Source organism: Poecilia formosa, unplaced genomic scaffold (genome assembly GCF_000485575.1).
Source record: "Poecilia formosa unplaced genomic scaffold, Poecilia_formosa-5.1.2 Scaffold77, whole genome shotgun sequence".
NCBI lineage: Eukaryota > Metazoa > Chordata > Actinopteri > Cyprinodontiformes > Poeciliidae > Poecilia > Poecilia formosa.
In genome coordinates, this window is record NW_006800016.1 from 81,570 (window position 1) to 100,960 (window position 19,391).

General features: G+C 41.2%; 1 protein-coding gene across 1 annotated transcript in view; it reads right to left on the reverse strand.

Annotated features, from left to right (window-relative positions):
- Positions 1 to 18,876, reverse strand: part of adamtsl4 (ADAMTS-like 4) — a 45,367-nt gene extending 26,491 nt beyond the window's left edge. Inside the window, exons 1-4 of the mRNA XM_007556041.2 lie at positions 18,509 to 18,876; positions 15,763 to 15,829; positions 11,577 to 12,148; positions 9,022 to 9,688 (exon numbers count right to left, since the gene is read on the reverse strand). Of these exons, the coding sequence (XP_007556103.1) occupies positions 9,022 to 9,688; positions 11,577 to 12,148; positions 15,763 to 15,829; positions 18,509 to 18,531 (1,329 nt within the window). The 5' untranslated portion in view covers positions 18,532 to 18,876. The remainder of the gene's footprint in view (positions 1 to 9,021; positions 9,689 to 11,576; positions 12,149 to 15,762; positions 15,830 to 18,508) is intronic.
- Between the last annotated feature and the right edge of the window lie 515 nt (positions 18,877 to 19,391).

Genomic DNA, 19,391 nt, shown 5'->3' on the forward strand with positions numbered 1-19,391 from the left:
TTACATCACCTCGGCACCACATACAGGTTAAGGCTGGCTGATCATTCCTCAAGGATTTCTGCAGACAAAACAACTGACTGCAGGTCCCTGGAGTCATAAATCATCAGGCGACAGCACTAATCTCTGCCTGCAAGCATAAAAATCCAGGATATTTTAATACAAATTCAGTTTTTAACATTCTGACTGGCTAATCTTGAACCGGCGGCCCCATGTCTGTAATCTGCAGAGGAACCACCCAGCCTTCAGCCTCGACCCGAACGGGATGTCAGGACTTCTTGAGAAGATAAACGACACATCGATCAACGACGTGAGCAATCAGAAGAGGAAGGAAGTGGAAGGAAATGTCACTGTTGTTCACAGGAGATGAAAAAAGACTAGAACTTATTAAATGCTGAAGGAAGTCTGTGAAAATGCAATAAAATCACATATTAAATGTGTATAAATATTTTTCTGCTTATTACAAAAATGTTGGATAAGCATGCTGATTTTAATCACCAACAAAAGTCCTACATTTGGTCCCGTCGCTGCTTAGATTACATTTTTCTCTAAGGCCAACCAAAGCTTTGGAATAATCCAGTTTTCCTGCGTTAGATGTTGATTTTCAGTGAAATGTGTGGAAGTTTTCTCTCGTTTCACTTGTTTTCTTATTTTTTCCTTGGTGCCTAAAATCCAAACAAACTGAGGGATCCAATCCATACTGAGAATAACAAAATCCAAAGAAAAACATCAGAAATTGGTGAAATACGCTTGCTTTTTAGCGTAATACTGTGTTTTATTGTTTTGTATGTTGCTTTTAATTAATTTATTTATTTATTTATTTTACACTTTGTGCAGCACTTTGTGACCCTGGTCTGTGAAAAGCGCTATAGAAATAAAGTTTACTTACTTACTTACTTACTTACTTAAATAAATTGTGATAACCGGGAAGCAGGAAAAGTGAAAAACTAAAAATTTTTATCGTAATATTTAAGTAAACCGCAATGTGATTTAAACACCTTTCAGGTTAGCAACTCTTCATAATTACAGAGTTAGTAAAAACATGCTCTGCCTAGTTTCTGCTAACAGATACACTTTGGTCTTAATTATTTGTATCAACAAGAAAAACTGTCAAAATGGCGCCTCAAATATTTATTTTGACTTTACCTTGAAAGCATTTCTCATTGTTTCAAATTTGTATAGCTGGTATATTGTAAGAAAGTTGGGACTTTCTAAAAGAAAGACTAGTGTTACAAATTTATCTTTACGCAGCTAAGGTGATGCGTGAATACCACTTGTGCCTGTTGATGCATATTCAACACCTAATCAATTTAGCTTATTTGCATAAATGTTAAGCTCACTTATATGCATTATATGTGCTATGTTGAAATCAGTCAATCTCTACTTAATTTAGTTTATCGCTGCAAAAACCACAAGGAGCTTGCAGCTGACCAAAGAGCTTCCCAGGATATACGATCAGCTGCATAATTTATAAAACAAAACCCCAACAAATTATACATCAGGGAGATAAAATAGTGATTTTAATCCCAGAACTTTCTTCCTGGTCCAAATGTTAAACCCAGGGAAGCTCAGAGAAGCAACATGGGGAGACAGATCAGGAGCTCCACCCCGGCTGACAAATTAAGCAGATATATTTCACACTGTCTCCCGCTGGAGTATTTTTACATCAGTCAAGAGAAAATCAACAAGATTAATCTCTCCTTGCACTCGTTTCCATTCGTTGACATTCAAAGATAAGGCTGATGTTTACAGCTGTGAAAGTTGTAGCAATCTTATCTTTCTGAATGAACAAGAAGCAAAAACCATAAATATTTCTTTAATCTTATAGGCTCTCCAGTCTCTGTCACTGAATAGGTTTTATCTGTTTAATTGTGCTTAATTTATTTCAGGTGATAAATACAAAAACATATAATTTGGAGCTAATTAGGTTAACTTTCTTGTTGCACTGGGTCTTAAATAGCTAAATAAAGCGGAAGGTCTTTAAAACAGGTGAGAGGCGACACAAACCAGGCACAAACGGATGACAAGACAGGTGAAAGAAATATTTGTGGGAAACTGAAGCGCACAGGAGGCTCCTATAAACGGACCGAACAAGCTGCACCTGGTTTCCTCAGAGAAGCGCCTCTACCTCTGCTTGTTAAAGCACTAAAGCAAATAAAGCAGCAATAATTTTGAAATCAGTGCGTACGGTTTGAGTCTAACACATCTGCTTGTCACCTGAAGAAAACAACATTATGGATGGTTATGAGGAGTGTGCCTGGTCGTCCTAATCACACATTTCCTGTGTTTAATGACAGACTGCGATCAGGCGCGATCACCTGACTCTCACTGAGGAGGCCTGAAGACACGCAAAGCGTTTCTCCCGGCTTGGTTACAACACAAACTCTGCAGGTCTCGACTGAGACGGTGAGATCAGAAATCCTGTCTGCTTTAAAGACAAAAGAGAAACAAGCATAGGTGCAGTCCAAGAGCTGTGTTTCCCGTAAACCCGGAGCTTTATTTTGCAATTTTAAGATTAGGGATCCAGATCCAGACCCAAATTACACAGAATTTTCCCTGATTTAAGCTCATTTGTGTAATCCTATCCCCAAGACAGACAGAAGATATGAACAGTGTACCTCCTCTGAGGCTCCCAGCCCTTGGCACAGAAACCGATCAGCATGAAATTGGTTTCTGTGTTATGATCCGACCTAAACAGCGCCTACAGTTTTCCTTTTTCGACGTTTAGAGCCAAAACAGCCTCCACAAATCAAAGGGGAGGAGATGGATTTGAAATGAAGCAAAAGTAGATTAGTAGATTAGTAGATGAGTTAAACAGGAAATCATTATTTAATGGTTAATGTTTTCAGTCTGCTTCTAATCGCTCCTTGGTTGCAGTTTTCTGAATGTGAAGGTTTGGGGGGGAAAAGTTAGGAAGACAACGCAGCGGAGTCTATGCACTGAATTTTATTTTGGAGTACAAGTGTAAATAAGGCAAAATAAGTTTAAATTTGACACATTTTTCTGATTTTTATTTGGTGAAACCACAAGAAAAAAAGTATTTTCCTTTCACTTCATAATTCTTCACTATTTGTTGTTGGTTTATCAAAGAAAATCCACAAAAATCAATTATATTTGTGGTTGTAGCAAGACAAGGTGAAAAAGTTAAAGGCGTGTGAATACTTCAGCGCAAATTATGCAATCATGTCTGCCATTATGCTCCTCTTAGTTTTAAAATATTAACATTTCTTCTAAAACTGAAAATCAATTTGATTTCAATCGCATTTATCAGGATTGTTTTTTAATAATCCAATTTAGTTAAAACAGTTGCTTTGCTGCTTTCCAGAGCACAATGACAGCTGAGCATGCTCACCTTCCCCTTATTAAAACCTCGTTTTCCTCCAGGCGGTGTCATGTCGAGTTCAGCTCAAGCCAAGATGACGGCGAGAGAACATTCACTTAACGAGATCTGAGGTTTACCCCCTGCAGCCTCCACCGCTTTCTGTGCATGTCTCCGAAGGCCCACAAATCCGTTACTACTTGTGTATTTTTTGCCCCCATTCATGCACACGGCACCTCTGCTGTTTCTCCTCTACTCAAAATACATGAGTAGAGGAAAATTACAGTATAACTTAGCAAGTTGATGCACATTTCCTAATTTGATGCAGAAAAAAATCTTGTGATTTTGCCATATAACAGAGAATCATTTTAATCATTTGAAGGTGGTTTAACTTGAAAACAAAAGTCCACCTGCTGCCTTGATAATGCAGTTTGAGTCAACAAGAAAATAGTTTTGGTTTTAACTCAAAAATTAAAGTTCACGAAGTTGATTTAACAACACGAGACGAGATGTTACTCATTAATCTTGTACTGTGAGTTTTAACGTAATTTAATAATCATTTCATAATATGCAAGAAAAAAACTGCACTCCTACCTCATTTTCACTCACATTATCAAGTTAAAATAACCACCTAATTTTATAAGTATACTTTAGAATTACTTAAATTATTGTTTCAAATTGCATGAACTAAATTTCTGATCTGATAATGAATATTATTAAACATCATAATGAACTCTGCTCCAAAACATTTAGTGTGAACAGGACATTATCCTCCATCTTTGAAAGTTTATTTTTCACAAACTCTCACATTTAGGTTCAAAATCTAAAACTCGCTAAATTTATTTGAGTTAAAGAGCCATAACTAAATGTGGCTCAAAAGTTTTACAGTGTTGGACTTAAGACCTCCAAATCTGAAGACTCAGGAAAAAATATTTTGTAGTCAGCTGGGCCAAAAGAGGATTTTTAAAATTACTGAACAGATTTACTTCATTTTCTCTTCTTCAGCTGATAGAAGGCTGACTTTGTAATCGTCTTTATGTGTGTCTGGAGGTTCAAGTCCGAGTCCGTCACTGCACCCAGCCAGGTCGCTCGTTTCTAGACGTAGAAGCCAAAGATGTGTGCTGACTCTTTTGGTCCAAAAACAATAACTTCAGTTTTGTTTCTTGGCTGGCTGTCAGTTCTCTTACTGTGAATCACTGGTAATGTCGTGTCATTTCCATTTGCTTTGACATCCACTTTGAGTGGATAAATCTGCCATTCTCTGAAGCAGTTTCTCACAGTCCTCTGTGAAGACAAGAGCCATCTTGTGCTGGTCTAGCTAATAGGTCAGAAAATATAGCAAGAATCCCACAGTCCTTAAATCATTAAATTTGAAGTAAACCAGCTGTGAGAACAAAGAGGATAAAGACCTAAAGCTGGGTATGTAAAATAACCTTTCAAAAGGCAAAACTGAGACGAGATAACCAGGTGAATCGTCCTAATAAGGCATCATTTATTTTTCTGCTTGAAATCTGCTAAAACACTCCAATTTCTTGCCATTCTTAAAATAAGGTGAAGATGAAGAAGTGAGCCCAGTAAACCTTCAGGATGTCTTTGTTGTGCAGGTTAAAGTTACATGTTTGCCCCTGATGGTATCCGTCTTATTAGGTCATCCTGAAGGCAACGTTTGCTCGATCATGCAGAGGCATTTACTGTTACTGACTCTGAGTAAATATTTACTCTGGGGAGGTGGAGGAGGAGCTCGTATAGTCACCAACACACAGTGTGAAAGGCTCCAGAAAGGAAAGGCTTCAAGCTGCTGTCTCCACTTTTAAATATGCCAGACAGAATCTTCTCAAGTTCCACCTTTTTCTTCCTCCGACAGGATAACTTCTTCTCTAGTTTCGCTCTTCACACACGTCTTTTCATCAAAACAAACTCGTCGTCCCACTCTGTCTGATTCCACCGCCAACCATCCGTAATGTAACTTATGAAATCCCCACCAAATACTTTTTCTTCGCCCAGGCGCACACTCCCAAGGACTCATACCGACCAGCCCCCAGCTCCATTTCTTCATCCCTTCATCCATTCTGCAACGGATCCAGGGCAGCTTTTCTAAAAACAGAGCTCCCTTTCACTGCAGCCTAACTGCGCCACTTCCTCTACCACCCTGCGCTCGGACTCATTCAAACACACACATGTTCACCTTTTGCCCTTCTCATTTCCTCTGTCCCTCTCTTAGTTCCCCAACGCAACAGCACAAAAAACACACCAACACACAATCATACTTGTGATGGGCCTCAGGCACGCCATGTTATGACAAACACACCTAACAGATAAAGGGATGTGTCACTGTCGGTCTAGCTCACCCCCTAAATTACTCACACATACACACAGACATTGAACACGTACAAGCCCGGGCAAAGTCCTGCAATCAGCACTTAAAACCTATTTGACAGAGATAAAAACTCAAGAGTTTGTGCTGCAGGGGTAGATGGAGCTAAGGCAGAGGCTAATGTAGGGTAAATATGTAACCCAATGAGTCAGGATCGGCAGTCACAGGACCTCTATTAGCCCTGCTGGCAAACACAGGGGGACGCACTCTGCCAAGACACTAAATCTACCTTAAAGTGGGGGCAAGCAAGACGACCAGGACAGGACGCAGAGAGAAAGGCCAAAAGAACAAGAGCAGGTTTAAATGACGACAAGAGCGGATGCCAAATTATCTTCGTAGGGAAAAGCGAAGAGCTCTGAAGTGCCAAGCTGGCTCCCACTTCAAGTATCTACTTCCACTTGATGAGGGAAAGCTGCAGATATGGTGCATGAGAGAGAAATTGTGAAAGTGTGTCGGTGTGTTTAAAAACCAATGTTATCTCCTCTCCTTGCGCTCTCACTTAAAGCAGATCTGCAGCCAGTGGAAAAAATAACCCACTCACATGTCGCTCTGGGTATTTTTGTCCCTCTGATATGGACCCTGTGACTCTTCCTGGTAGGATACCTGCTCATCCATCATGCAGAAGATTAGTTTTTATTAGACAGAGTCGCAATTTAGTGCAACCTTCAAAAATCCAAAACCAGCCCCATTAAGTACACTTTAATCTGGGCCTGTAACTAATTATTATTTTAATAATTGATTAATTGCATTTAAAAAATGGCCCATTCTGTAGATTTTCATTTTCATTTTTGAGTCTGTATATGCTAGTCAACAACTAGTCAATTAATAAATAAGTTCATGATTATTTCAATAATCAATTCATCACAATTAATCTGATTGATCACTTCAGCCCTACTTTAATCGTTTGTTCGCGCAGACAATTCGGTCCGATTGTGGAGATGTGAATAAGTCTGATGTGGACCAGAAATGTGAACTGTGTCCACCTACAAACCTCGGTCTTGGTTCGGTTTAAGCGAACCCTGCTGCGGTTTGAATGCATATGTGGATACAAGTTTGCTTTCTGGTTTTAGAGCAGAAAGCGAACTATACCGCAAAGCATTCTGGATAAATAAAGCCAAAACGAGCATGCGAGTCTAGCGCTAACGGGAGAAATTTCTCATGGTCTTTTACAAGGGCCAAAGAAGAAATCCTAGAACCGCTAAAATCTGAGGCAACTACATTTTTGTTTACATTTTGTTGAGAATGAAGTCAGTGTTTTCTTCTGGGGTTTATGTGTTGTTTTCCTCAGTGGTTGTTGGTGCGGCGCCACCACAGGCAAGGAGGTGAACAGTTTTTTTCAACCACTTTGGGAAGCGAACTAGCTGAAAATGAAAGTCTTTAGTCTCACTATCTGCATTTATAACTCATGAAACTTTAAAGGGAACAGTTTATCTTAAACAGCTTTGATGAAAGGAACTGATACCACTCAACACAAACTTCATCTGGTACGGATGGATAGATCGATGGATGGACTTCCACTCCAGTAACACATGTAGCACAAAACAGGAGCTGTAGAATGACTTTGGTCTGTTTTTAAAGGCTGCATTATTAGATTATAACACCTCATATATTCCCGTCTAATCAGCTGGAAACAGTTGGTTCCAACATCAATTTGGACAATTTCACACACAAAGAAATTAGTTAAAAGACCAAAAGACAGAAATCTGCTTCCAATTTTGACGAGGTGAGAGATTGTTAAAAGAAAAACAAAAATCACCGTCGGATGGAGATTCAGAAAACGTGAATAAACAACTTACTGCATTTTATGAAATAGAAGGAGTGAGAAATGTTGGAAAGTTGATTTGCTCTCTGTTATACAGAGTAATCAGCAGAAAACCAGCAGCCAGCTTTCAAATCAGTGCAGTAAACAAAGAAAGTGCCTCTGAAATACAGCTAGGAGAACACGCGGTACTAAAATAAATCCACTCAGTTATTTTGTTTTACATGTAAAATGTCCTAGTTGTGATGTCTGAGAAATGACTGTTCCTCATAACTTATTGTTTCCTTTTTCTCTATGGGTTGATTTCCTTTGAAACCCCACTTGTTCCATCTGTAAATAATCAGTACTGAACCTGTGCCACAGCTTTTTGGGGGCCCCAAAAAATGTCAAATAGAGAGGATATATTTCTTCTCTTCCTGGCTCAGGTCCTAAATGGGTTGCTTAGTGTGAACCGAACACACATTTTTCCACTCTCTAGGACAATAAAAGTCTCAACATATTCTATATTATACTCCATCTTGGTGGTCTTTTCTAACACGAGGCAGCTGCCCAAAAACAAACAGAAATATGAAATGACACAAAGATAACTAGACATTATACATATTTATTTCCTACATTGTGAACAACGCTGCCCTTTGTACAAACTACATATAAAATATGGTTAAGAAATGGTAAAAAAGACAACAAACTGTATGAAGATCTGTGAAAATCCTCCAGGTTAATGAAGTTCAGTCCCATGCACAACAGAGAAATTGGATCCTTATCAGTGACTCACTGTTTTGGACTCATAATCCAGACTGAGGTTACCATCTTGTGTCCTCACATTTCTTGGCACAGTGGGGTTTCTCACATGAATGACAACCTGGGCTAACATTTCCTTCTGTCTGCCTCCCCAACCAATTAAAATACAAGAAATTATCTAAGATTTAGGCTGATATGCAGTGCAGTTCAACAAGAAGTAAATAACTTAATCCCGCTTTTCCCAGCTGGACGAGATGGCTTCTGTCGCGTCAGCTTGTACGGACTCTGGTTCTGCTGGAGGGTTCTTCCTGTTAAAGGGGAGTTTTTTTCCCTCCACTGTCGCTGCATGCATGCTCAGTATGAGGGACTGCCGTAAAGTCAACGACACAACGCAAGCGATTGTCGCTACATGTTTCGATGCAGTTTGCTGTTTCCTTAAGTAGAAATGTTTTAGTTTACTTTGAACAATTAATTGAGGGTACTGTACAATTTGATAAGAAGAATCAGTAGCAATTCTTTTGAATTGTGGCTATATAAATAAACTGAATTGCAGGTAAGTTATATTCTGTTATCTGGCTCTTTGGACCCCCTTTCTGATGCCCATGCCACCATGGGCAACCGCCTGCAGAGCTCAAATCAAAAACTGCAACTGAGTAAAGAAAATATTTTTAAAAATGATCTTTTTTTTATTGCAACATTGGTATTAAAATGTTTGAAAAAGCCCATAATTTAGCTTGAGAACATTTATTCAACAAAGGAAAAAAAATACTGTGAATTGGAAATCACAGAAGCGTTTCTTTTCTTAAGCTGTAAGGAATCAGGCAGTCCTACCTGTGAGAAGCACCTGCGGTACTCCTTCTCCGGCCCCGAGCACCTGAGCAGCCGAGGAGCGCCGCCTCCTCCGTGCCTGCCGGCCTCCGCTACCAGGTGGGAAGACGTATGCGGATGCTGTAAGGGAAAGACGCTGCCGGCGGGTGGGGCTTGGGGCCCGAAGCCCGGGTGGGGTCCCCTCTCCGTGTGAGCCAGGTTGGGGCGGTGGAGAGGAGAGGTGAAAAGAGGAGAACTGCCCGGAGAGCGAGGGTGAGACTGAGGAGGAGGAGGAGCGGTGACAGAGTTCCAGTCAAAACGCTGGCGGTTAATGAGGACCGGTGAGGACGAGGAGTGCGAGAAGGAGTGTTGGGGTGGGACTCTGTTCCTCCTGTGCTCAGAGTGGGACGTCCGGCCCGCGTGTTGGCGTAGTCTTCCTGTTGGAATGGGTTCCTCCTCAGGAGCTTCGCTGATCTTCTGGTCTCCATTCTCCTCCTCTGCTGCCTCTGCCTCTCTGTCTGCCTCCCTCCCTGCCTGCTTCTCTGTCTGGGTGTCGTCGCTAGTGACGGTCAGCCCGGCGGCTTCGTCGGTGCCGTTAGCAGTGTGCCGAGCTTGGCGGTTGGTTCGATGCAGGGGCAGGGAGAAGGGAACCTTTCCGTACCCAAACTGACCCGGACGGACGCTGGAAGCCCTGCAAAACAAATTTACAAAGTGGAAAAACACACCAGGGGCTTATTCAGGAAGAAATTGTGAAGTCAAAGTCAGATGGGATGAGCTGAATATAAACAACATGCCAAAAATGGGATGTAGTGAGAAATCAGAGCGATGCAGCGCCTGTGTAAATGATAAAAACCAGATTTAATGATGTAATTACGGTGCAGATACCAGAGGCAGACATGGGCACAACTCCAGCCTGCATTACAAAAACCTCCACTGCAAAAACAATCGAAACCTCAGTGCATCCCCAACAACGTGCTGCACCCTGGGAAATTAATCCCACAGATCGCTTCGATCTTGTATTTTGTGATGAGATACAAATCTTCTCTTTGTCTGGGAACAATGCGGCGGCTACTGTTTGTCCCAAACAAACCACTGTTGCTACAGCCAGCTACGCAAAACTCACTTCCTTTTTGTGCAAGTGTCTTTTTCCATGAATCTCTGAAGAAAACAGAAGATTTCCTCTAAACCAGCGGAACGATTATTGCTGCAAGTTTCAGGGTTACCATAGAAAACGTCTATTTCAGAGTATTTTATGAATATACATATATAGATTGCTAATTTACAGACTAAATTAGCAATCTGTGGTGATTTTTTAAATCACCACTGATTTAAAAAAAAAAAGGACATGCTAATGTATTTCAAACATATTTTTCAAATACTTTTAATAATTGTGGCTTACAGTGAATGAAAATTGTTCAACTTCTCCAACCACACTTTTCCCTTCCACTCTTCCATTAATATCTATGAATACAGAAATCTTAACAACTTCTAACCATAAAAGTGAAAATGAACAGAAACACACACTTGAAATGCATAATCTTTTTGTGCAAGGATATGTTTCATTCTGATAACTTAAGTAAACCTTATAATTATATTAACATGTATTCTTTATCCTTTCCTATAACTGACTAATCACAACATAAGCAGCAGTATTTGTTAATAATAAACTAGGAAAGTGAAGAGAAAGTGATTTAAAAAAATCTTTTATGCCTAAAATATTCACAGGTCAAAGTTAAGAGGTTAAACAAACAAAAAATCATCAGCTGCTGGACTGGAAAAGAGTTAAAAATGTAGCCCAAAGCCCAAATATTAAAAAAAAAAAACTTTAGAAAACCTCAAGTAATTTTGATCAAAGCCACTTTCAAAGACTACAAAAAAGTCTAATTGGAAACAAAATAAAAAGTCAAGTCCTCAATACTTATTCAGCATTGATTTAACTTAAAGCTACCAGATAAAAAAACAAGTTACCACGTAACACCCCAAACCGTCTTTCAAAATGATTTCCTGCTCATCAACAGTGAACTGCTGATTTTCATGAGGCTGTAGCTGCTTCATAGTTTTAAATGAATGACTGAAACACAGGGCTGCACGGTGGAACAGCGGTTAGTACTGATGCCTTGCAGCAAGAAGGTTGTGGGTTTGATTCATGGAGTTTGCATGTTTGGGTTTTCTCTGGCTTCTACAGTCCAAAATCATGACTCTCAGGCTAATAGGCTGAACTATATTGAATCAAAATTGCTCTAAGCTCAACTTTAATTTTGTGACTAAACACCTGATCTTAAAAAGTCCTGACATGAGACTTGAGAAACAAAGCCTCGTTTTTCTTGTGTTTGTCACAGAAAACAAGCATAAAAGGTCTTTCAGCTGCTGAAATCTCATTCGGCAAAACAGTCAAAGGTTCCAGAGTTCATTGGCTCCAGGGCGTTCTTTTCACCCTTTGACCTTATTTCTGCTTACAGGCATCACACTAATCAGTAATGGTGAGTTAGGTCACAAGTAGTGGAGAAAAAAAAGAAAAGCAAAAGAGAATCACAGCTTTCAGGAATGTTGGATTATTTCAAATCTCTGGTCTCACTCACCTCCTCGAAGGCAAACCTTCCCGACTGGTGGGGATGGAGCGCCTGTTCCCGCCTCCGCCGGCCCTCGCTGCTCCCGGATTGGTCGGCCTCCTGAATGCGCGTGCTGGCTGCTGGTTGTAGCGCTGTGAGTTCATGTGATAGGGGGGTCGGTAAGCAGACTCTTGACCAGAGGGGGACACTTCAGGATGATAAAGGGGTGGCGACTGATTGCTTTGAACGGGAGGCCCTTCTCCTCCTGTGTTTCTATATAGCGGCAATCCAGGGTTATGACTCCTGGAGACTGATGGGGAGTGATAAGATGGGTGTTGCCCGGGGTAACGAGAGGGATAGTACGGGTTTCCAGATGATATAGCAGGTTCTCTGACACTCCCGGGATAATAACCCGCCCAGTTTGGTGGAGCGAAGGAGAGAGGAGCGGTCTGCGGACGTGGAGGAGGGGGTAAGCACTTCCTGGTCCGGTGAGACACACCCACTCCACAGGTTTGAGAGCATTCTGACCACTCCCCCCACACAGACCACACGCCGTCAACTGGCTCCGCCTCAAAAACCTGCCTGGACCGTCGACCTGCCCCCTGAGAGACGAAAACACAACGAAACATCAAATTTCGATGAATGTCTTACAGCTTACAAACGGTTAAATCTGCTCGACCTTTCAGTCATGTAGCACATCCACTGAATCTCGTGACTTTATGATGAATTCAGAAAGCAATGCTGTGCAGGAATATTTAATAGTTCCCACAAGTCTGAACCAGACGTGATCCGCGCCATCTTAGTAGGCAAGTGGATGCGCATCGCATAGCGGCTTCCAGACCAACAAAACGGAAATATGTGGACACTCTTGACCAATGTGAAATATACATGAAGAAAATCGCTGCTGTCGGGATCGACTCGGAAAAATATGTCAAACAAGCCGCCTCATACCTTAAAGTGACTAGTGAGCAGACAAGCTTTACTGTGTGAAATCTTTTGACTCATGCAGTCGGTGTTTAAATGGCTTTGTAAAAGATGTACAAACGTTTTGTGTGAATAGCAAGGTTCTGGTAACTGGCAGAGTAAGTAACGTAGGCTAAACGTTCATCTTAGCTTACAGATAAAAGCTACATTAGTTAAGCCAATTTTGCGAGTTCGGCAGTAAGTACTTCAGTAAATCTCACTGATATTTATCTTAGAATTACACAGAAGTTTGTAAACTACTCAAAATTTGTAATCAAGTAATAGTGGTACTGTAAATTGTTTATAACTTAGCAACGAGGCAAGATCTAGGTCTAAGCCTGTAACTCTGTTGTTGTCATAGCAACTCCATAGCAACTGCCTGCCAAGATGGCTGTCAGTTACAAAATTTCACAAAAGTGTGACGTCAAGATACAAATTTGTACTTATTCACGTCTTCTTATGGTGCAACTTAAACATAAAAGGAACTTAAAAAGAAGGTTAAACATATTTTACCAGGATTTTTTTTAAGTAATAAGCCAACATGAAATGTCAAATCACTGCGAAAGGTAAAATAATGCATTCTTTTTTTTATTGTTTATCAAAATCTGAAGAGTGTGGTATGAATTTATATTCAAATATTATTCAAATATTACACATAAAACATTTGTTGTAGTCCAAACCCGTTCCTCATACATTAATTTAACTACATTTACAGAAAACTTTGGCACTATTTAAGAGGAAATAATCCCCAATCCTTAAAAGCGGTAAAAAAAAAACAAAAAAAAACCTCTTCAAAGTTTACCGATGATCCACAGTCCCAAGATTTTCCTCCCTCTGAGTCCAAACTGTAAATCCTGAACTCTTCATCACTTGGGCTTAAAAGCGTCTCAGCCACCTGCCAGCAGCAGTTTAAGAGCCGTCGGATAAATCCGCAGCAGTTTGTGTTCACTAAAGTCACCCACAGCAGGACCAGCAGGACCACGGCTGACCACGGCCGACCCGGCGCTGTGTTTGTGTACATGTAAGTATGAGTGCCTGTATGTGCGAGCCAGCTGGCGGTTTTGATGTCCTCCTCTGTGGCTGTAGATAAATGTTTCTCCTCTCATTTCATAACTGAGCTGCTGGCCTGGTTGGCAGCGAGGTAAACACGCGAGCTGAACAAAAGTTGCCATTGAGCAGCAGGCACCAAGACGTAAATCTGCGCCCCGCTTCCCTCCGCCTTTTATTTACAAGTGCTTAAAAGTGCGCGTGTACGCGGGGCGGAAACATGCAGGTAAACATGCGGCGCTTAAACGTTTGCGGGCGGCTGAGTGGGGGACAGGTGTAAGCGCCAAAAATGTCCTTCCCACCACATTAATAAGAGTTTCTGTCGCCCGTCTGGGGTGGAAACGGTGGGAGGCTGGGAGAAAAGCAAGGAGAAAGGGCGACGGAGGTGGGCTTGCTGTGTTGCTGCTCTGTCGTTAATGAGTGCCATCAAACACACAGCTGCCACATAACTGGAAGTATTAATGAGCCGCGAGCAGTGACCCTTGCAGCAGCCACCGCTGACCCCTGGAGCTACTGGCTGAACTCCTGCCGCACTGTACAGGCAGACCTGATGGAGTCTGGTGCATTAAAAACCTCCTGACTTTCTTCTTTTCGGTTGAGAAAATGTAATTTTGACTTTACAGATCTGGCTGCAGGTGTGCAGTGATCTGGTGGAGGGAGACTAAGCAAAGTTGAAACTGGAAATCTGTGCAGATATTGGTGAAAAACCTTTAAATTGGCCTTAAATGGGATAATAAGTTTAAAAAGAGTTCTTCTGTCTATCCAATGTGTACAAATGCTGCTTTATTAAAAGGTGGAAATTTAATTCAGGTTTAATTTGTTTCAGTTCAGTTGATTTATGCACCATCGATTACAGGGAAGCAAATGGTAACTCTTTAAATTAATATTTTCATTTACTCAGCTTGTCACAAAGAAAAAATAAATAAAACAACTAAAATATATACGTTACAAAACTGTTAAAACCTTTTGGACTTTCACAATATCTGTTATATTACAACCACAAACTTTATCGTGACAGACCAAAACAACATTGTATGATTATGAAGTAGACAAAAAAATGAAAACATGAGATTTGGTTTTTACATTTTCTTTACAAATAAAAATCTAAAAAAGTGTGACATTGACTTTTATTTTGATACACATACATGAAAAGCAGCACAACTAATGGTCGGAGCAACTAAAGAGTCTAGAGCATTGCTCAATCTATTAACAAATCATCTAATCCACATGGATCAGTCTTGTTTGCAGTAAATTTATGGAAGAAGGCGCTCTGTTCAAATAAAACCAAAACTGAAACTTTTGTTTCTCCTTCCAGCGGGACAACACCCTTGGACGTACAGGCATACAGAGATACGCTTCGGTTTAGACCAAAGCGTATTTATGGCCCAGTCAAAGTAAAGAACCAACTCTAATCACTGGTGCTCACTGTCCAGTCAGTTTGAGATGTTTTCCAAAGAAGAAAGAGCAACGGTTCCAGTGCTCTGGTGAAGGCATACTGACCTCATTTGCAAATCAACAAAACACTTTTAATTGCAGAGAAAAAGACACAATGTACCCGTTTCTATCCACTCTCAATTATGCACTGCTTTCTGCGCATAAAAAAATTCCAATAAAAAAATGTTTTGGATTGTGGATTTAAAGTAACAGAAACATTGAAGGGGTAAAAATAAGTTTGCGAAGCACTGAAAGTGCTACTTAGATATTCAAACGACTATTATTATGAAGGAATAAAGCTGGGTGTGTAGAGGGAAGTCATTTATGCAGAGAAAACTTATGAATGAACAGGATGGTCACTCTGACTCAAAGCCAGGCGGGCTGGAGTTTGCATGCTCCCCAAATCCAGTTACAACTCACATTTTACAGTTTCTATGGCTTCCCTAACAGCTCAAATTACTTTAAATGTTCATTTTACCTTGAAACTCTCTCTGTGTGTCACAATATCCTCCTAAAGTCACCGTAACCTATAAAGACGTGCGTTTAAAGGCGCTAGATTACTGAAAATAAAGCCTTATTGGTTACAGTTTTTAATATTATACTCTTGTTTTCTCAGTGTTTTTGGAATTATACTTTAAACCCACTGGAAAAGTCCGAACCTGTCCTTTGACTCCTGTCCCCTTTTCACCCCACTGTTGTGACAAAGCTTTTTCTTTTTTCTTTTTTTTTTTTCTTCTTTTTGCTGACCCGACTGGATGATCTAATGACTCACCTTCCTCTTGGCAGAACTGATGGTCAGTGAGGTCGTGACCACCACAAAGCCCCACAGCACGCAGAGCCTGGGGGAGAAAGAGAGGGTGAGAGACGAGGCAGACATGCAGAGGATTTAAAACAACAGCAGGCTGAATAAGGACCTTCATGAGGCCCAGAGTCGTTCCATGACATAAACGTGAAATCACGGTGAAGCCCACAGTAGCTTTCTTTATTCCCCCCTCAGCACGTTTGTGTAGATTGAACGCCCTATCGCATGTTCCAGTGACCTGTGTTTACTGTGTGAAACCAATTATGCCACTTTGTTTCCCTCTCCAGGTGGCGAGCGGGCTGGGAGAGCAGTGGACAAGAGTTTCTGTTTTCCCCTCTGGAAGTTCACGGGCAGACATCCCCACATCAATCTGGGAAATCCAAGGAGGCGTTAACAAACAAACGGAGTTTAAACAGCAAGCAAGTTTTTCTTTGGAATGCCTCTCCCAGGGACTGCACACACCCTGAGGATGTGGTTTAACACACACACACGCACACACACACACACACTCTCAGCAACCACACTCATAGCTCAGTGGTGCAATCAGTCTGTAAAATTCATCTTGAGCAGTAAGGTTTTTAATCTTTCTGGAGGGTTACAGCGCCTTGCAAAAGTATCCTCATCCCTTGTGACAGATCAACATGAAGAAGATCGTATTAGTGAAGGGGAAGAAACTCAAACAAGCCTCCCTGTTCCTGCCGAAGGAAAGCACACTCCGCACCATGATGCCACCATCACCATGCTTCACCATGTAAACACAAGAGTTTGCATTTAGGTTCAAAAGGCTCATGGCAAATTGCAAACTGGACTTGTGATTGTTGCGGCCTAAAATTACAGATTTTGCAGCATCTTTTTCAAAAGATTGTGGTTTATAAATGCTTCTGGTTTATTTTTCCAATAAGATGGTATTGCAAAAAAGTTTACATAGCTGCACATAACCGTCCTAAAATGAGGATTTCAACAGTTAATATCTAAAGTGTAAATAACCCTTTTAAATACCTCCTTGAAAGAGCAGCCATAACACAAATAAACTCATGTTGTGAGGAGACGTCAAAGTGCAGAAGAAAAACACACAAATCGTGCAGCATATCTCAAAATGTTTTTTGCAAAACAACAAAAATGTGAAACAGAAAGCTGAATTAAGGCAACTGGTCAAGATTTAACTGGGCTGCAGTGATTAGTCAGAAAAGAAAGAAATACAGAAAATGTTAGGTTGTTTCGTCAAATTTGCAGAAAAGCTGCGATGACTGGTGAAAACTGGAAGTCCGTGCAAAACTTGTGAATGATGAGGGGAAAATTGCATTTATAGTTGTGATCACATAACTTTCTGGAGGGACTGATCATTGCTTTACTAACAGACTCTCCCACCTGAGCTGTGGATCTCTGCAGCTCCTCCAGGATGGAGTTGTGGTTCTCTACTTCTCTCCTTACCAGCCTGTCAGTTTAGGTGGAAGGCCATGTCTGGGTATGTTTACACTTGAATGTTCTGCTTCTAATTTTTGTATCATTAGACACAGACATCATATTTGAACAAGTCTTGCCACAGATTCTCAATTAGATTTATGTCTGGGCTTTGACTGGGCCACTCTGATACTTGAATAATGTTGTAAGTCTTTTTCAGCCTCTCACAGGTTTTATTCCTCCCAGGATTTTTCTGTATTTAGCTCCATCTGTAACTCAGCCACCCTGACCTGCTGAAGAAAAACATCCTCACAGGATGATACTGCCACCACCTTGTCTCACAATGGGAATGGTGATTACATCAGCTGTTCAAAGCTCGGGGATATTGTTTCATAAACAAACCCTGATTTCTCTATAACTTTGCTAGCGATGCCTTTGCAGAGCTGCTACATTTCTACTGGAGTTATGAATACTTTTCCAAGGCACTGCAACTTCATATGGGCTCAAATGTCGCATTATGAGTGACAAAAACAGCTTTTGGGGTTTTAATTTTGCTATAAAAGTAGGATAATGTCATATACATGCACTTGTTTCAGTTAGAAGGCAACCTATAATGATTTAACAAGCTCCAAAACATCGAGACAAGTGCAGTGCAGCCAGAGGAACTGGACGGTAGTCAGAGAATGAACCCCAAACAACTGGGTTTAGATAGACGCTGCAGCGCTCACCAAGCGAGGGAGAGCCGAACCATGGCCGCAATCAGCAGTCCGCAAGCCACATGTAGGCAAAGTAATCGGTCCTTTCTTCCCACTGTGGTGCACCGCCGCGGTCTCTGGAAACTTCCCCACACCACACAATTACCCCCGGAAAAAAAAAAAAAAAAAACTCACACTGAGGTCCCGCACTGAGCCCGGCAGCCACACAACAGAGCCGCTCAGGCCGAAGTAACGACCCCCTACCGGGCTCCACGTTTCCCCGCACGGCCGCTACAGTGGCACATTGTAGAATAAACCCCGAGCAGAGAGAGAGAGAAAAAGAGAGAGAGAGAGATTTACATCAGGGGGAAACCTCAGGACAAAAAAAAAATCCGCCCTGAGGAGAAACAGGGAGCTCCTGCCTAAAAAAGTACGCGCCTGTGGGTAAAGACCTACGCGACTCTGCGCCCTGTGCGCAACACGTAGGCGTCGTGCGTAAAACCAAAAGCCAGAATATAAAAGTTTTGAAAACACCTTCACCACGATCAGCTTTAAAGGATGCAAACATGTGTCGGAGTGAGCAGCAGCAGCAGCAGCAGCTGGAGAAGTCCAAGTTTTACCTGAACAGGGAGCCGAACTGCATACTCCAGCGGTCTCTCTTCTGACCCACAGGTTATCGACTGGGTGTCCAGATTAAAGGTCCGGTTCGGTCCTGGAGGACATGTGATGAAGTTCCAGTCAGGGTTTCTTCTGCTCTCAGACTTTCTGTCCCCTTCTCTCTGTCACAGTCACTCCCCGTGATTTCTACCGAGTGGGAAGGGTTGAGCTCTCTCTCTCTCTCTCTCTCTCTCTCTCTCTCTCTCTCTCTCTCTCTCTGCTGATCCAGTTCAATCGACAACTTTTTTTCTATCTATCTATCTAAAAGTGACGCTTGGACAGATTACACAACTCTCCTTGCACTCTCTCCCACTTCCACACACTCACTCAAACTGGGTCTTGACAGAGTGACCACGCAACGCCTTGCAAAAGTATTCATACCTCTTGGACTTACGGGTGGGCGATATTGATTTTAAAAGTTTTATCACGATCATTTGTTATAAGGATACACGTGATAACTTTTTTCTTTTCTTTTTTTTTTTTTAGTAACTGTATGACTGTGTGTTGCAGCAATCATAGTCCTACAAACACAAATACCTTTCCGTTTGTAATGTGTTTCTTTAGGACACCAGTCAAGTGAAGAAGTGTGATTTGTATCTCTTAACTAGAGATGGTAACTGTAATTTCAAATTTATTGGTATTTATTGACGCTTTTATTGAATAAACATTGGAGAAAATAGTAAAACTATCAAACAAGGACAGTTTAATTGGAATCCCGTCTATTTTTTTTTTACAAATAGAAATCTGAAAAGTGCAGAGTGCATTGGCATTCAGCTCCCTTTAATATGATATGTCTAAATAAAATTAGTAAATGGAGTATTGTGAAAGCCTGAGAGTTTTGTTAGA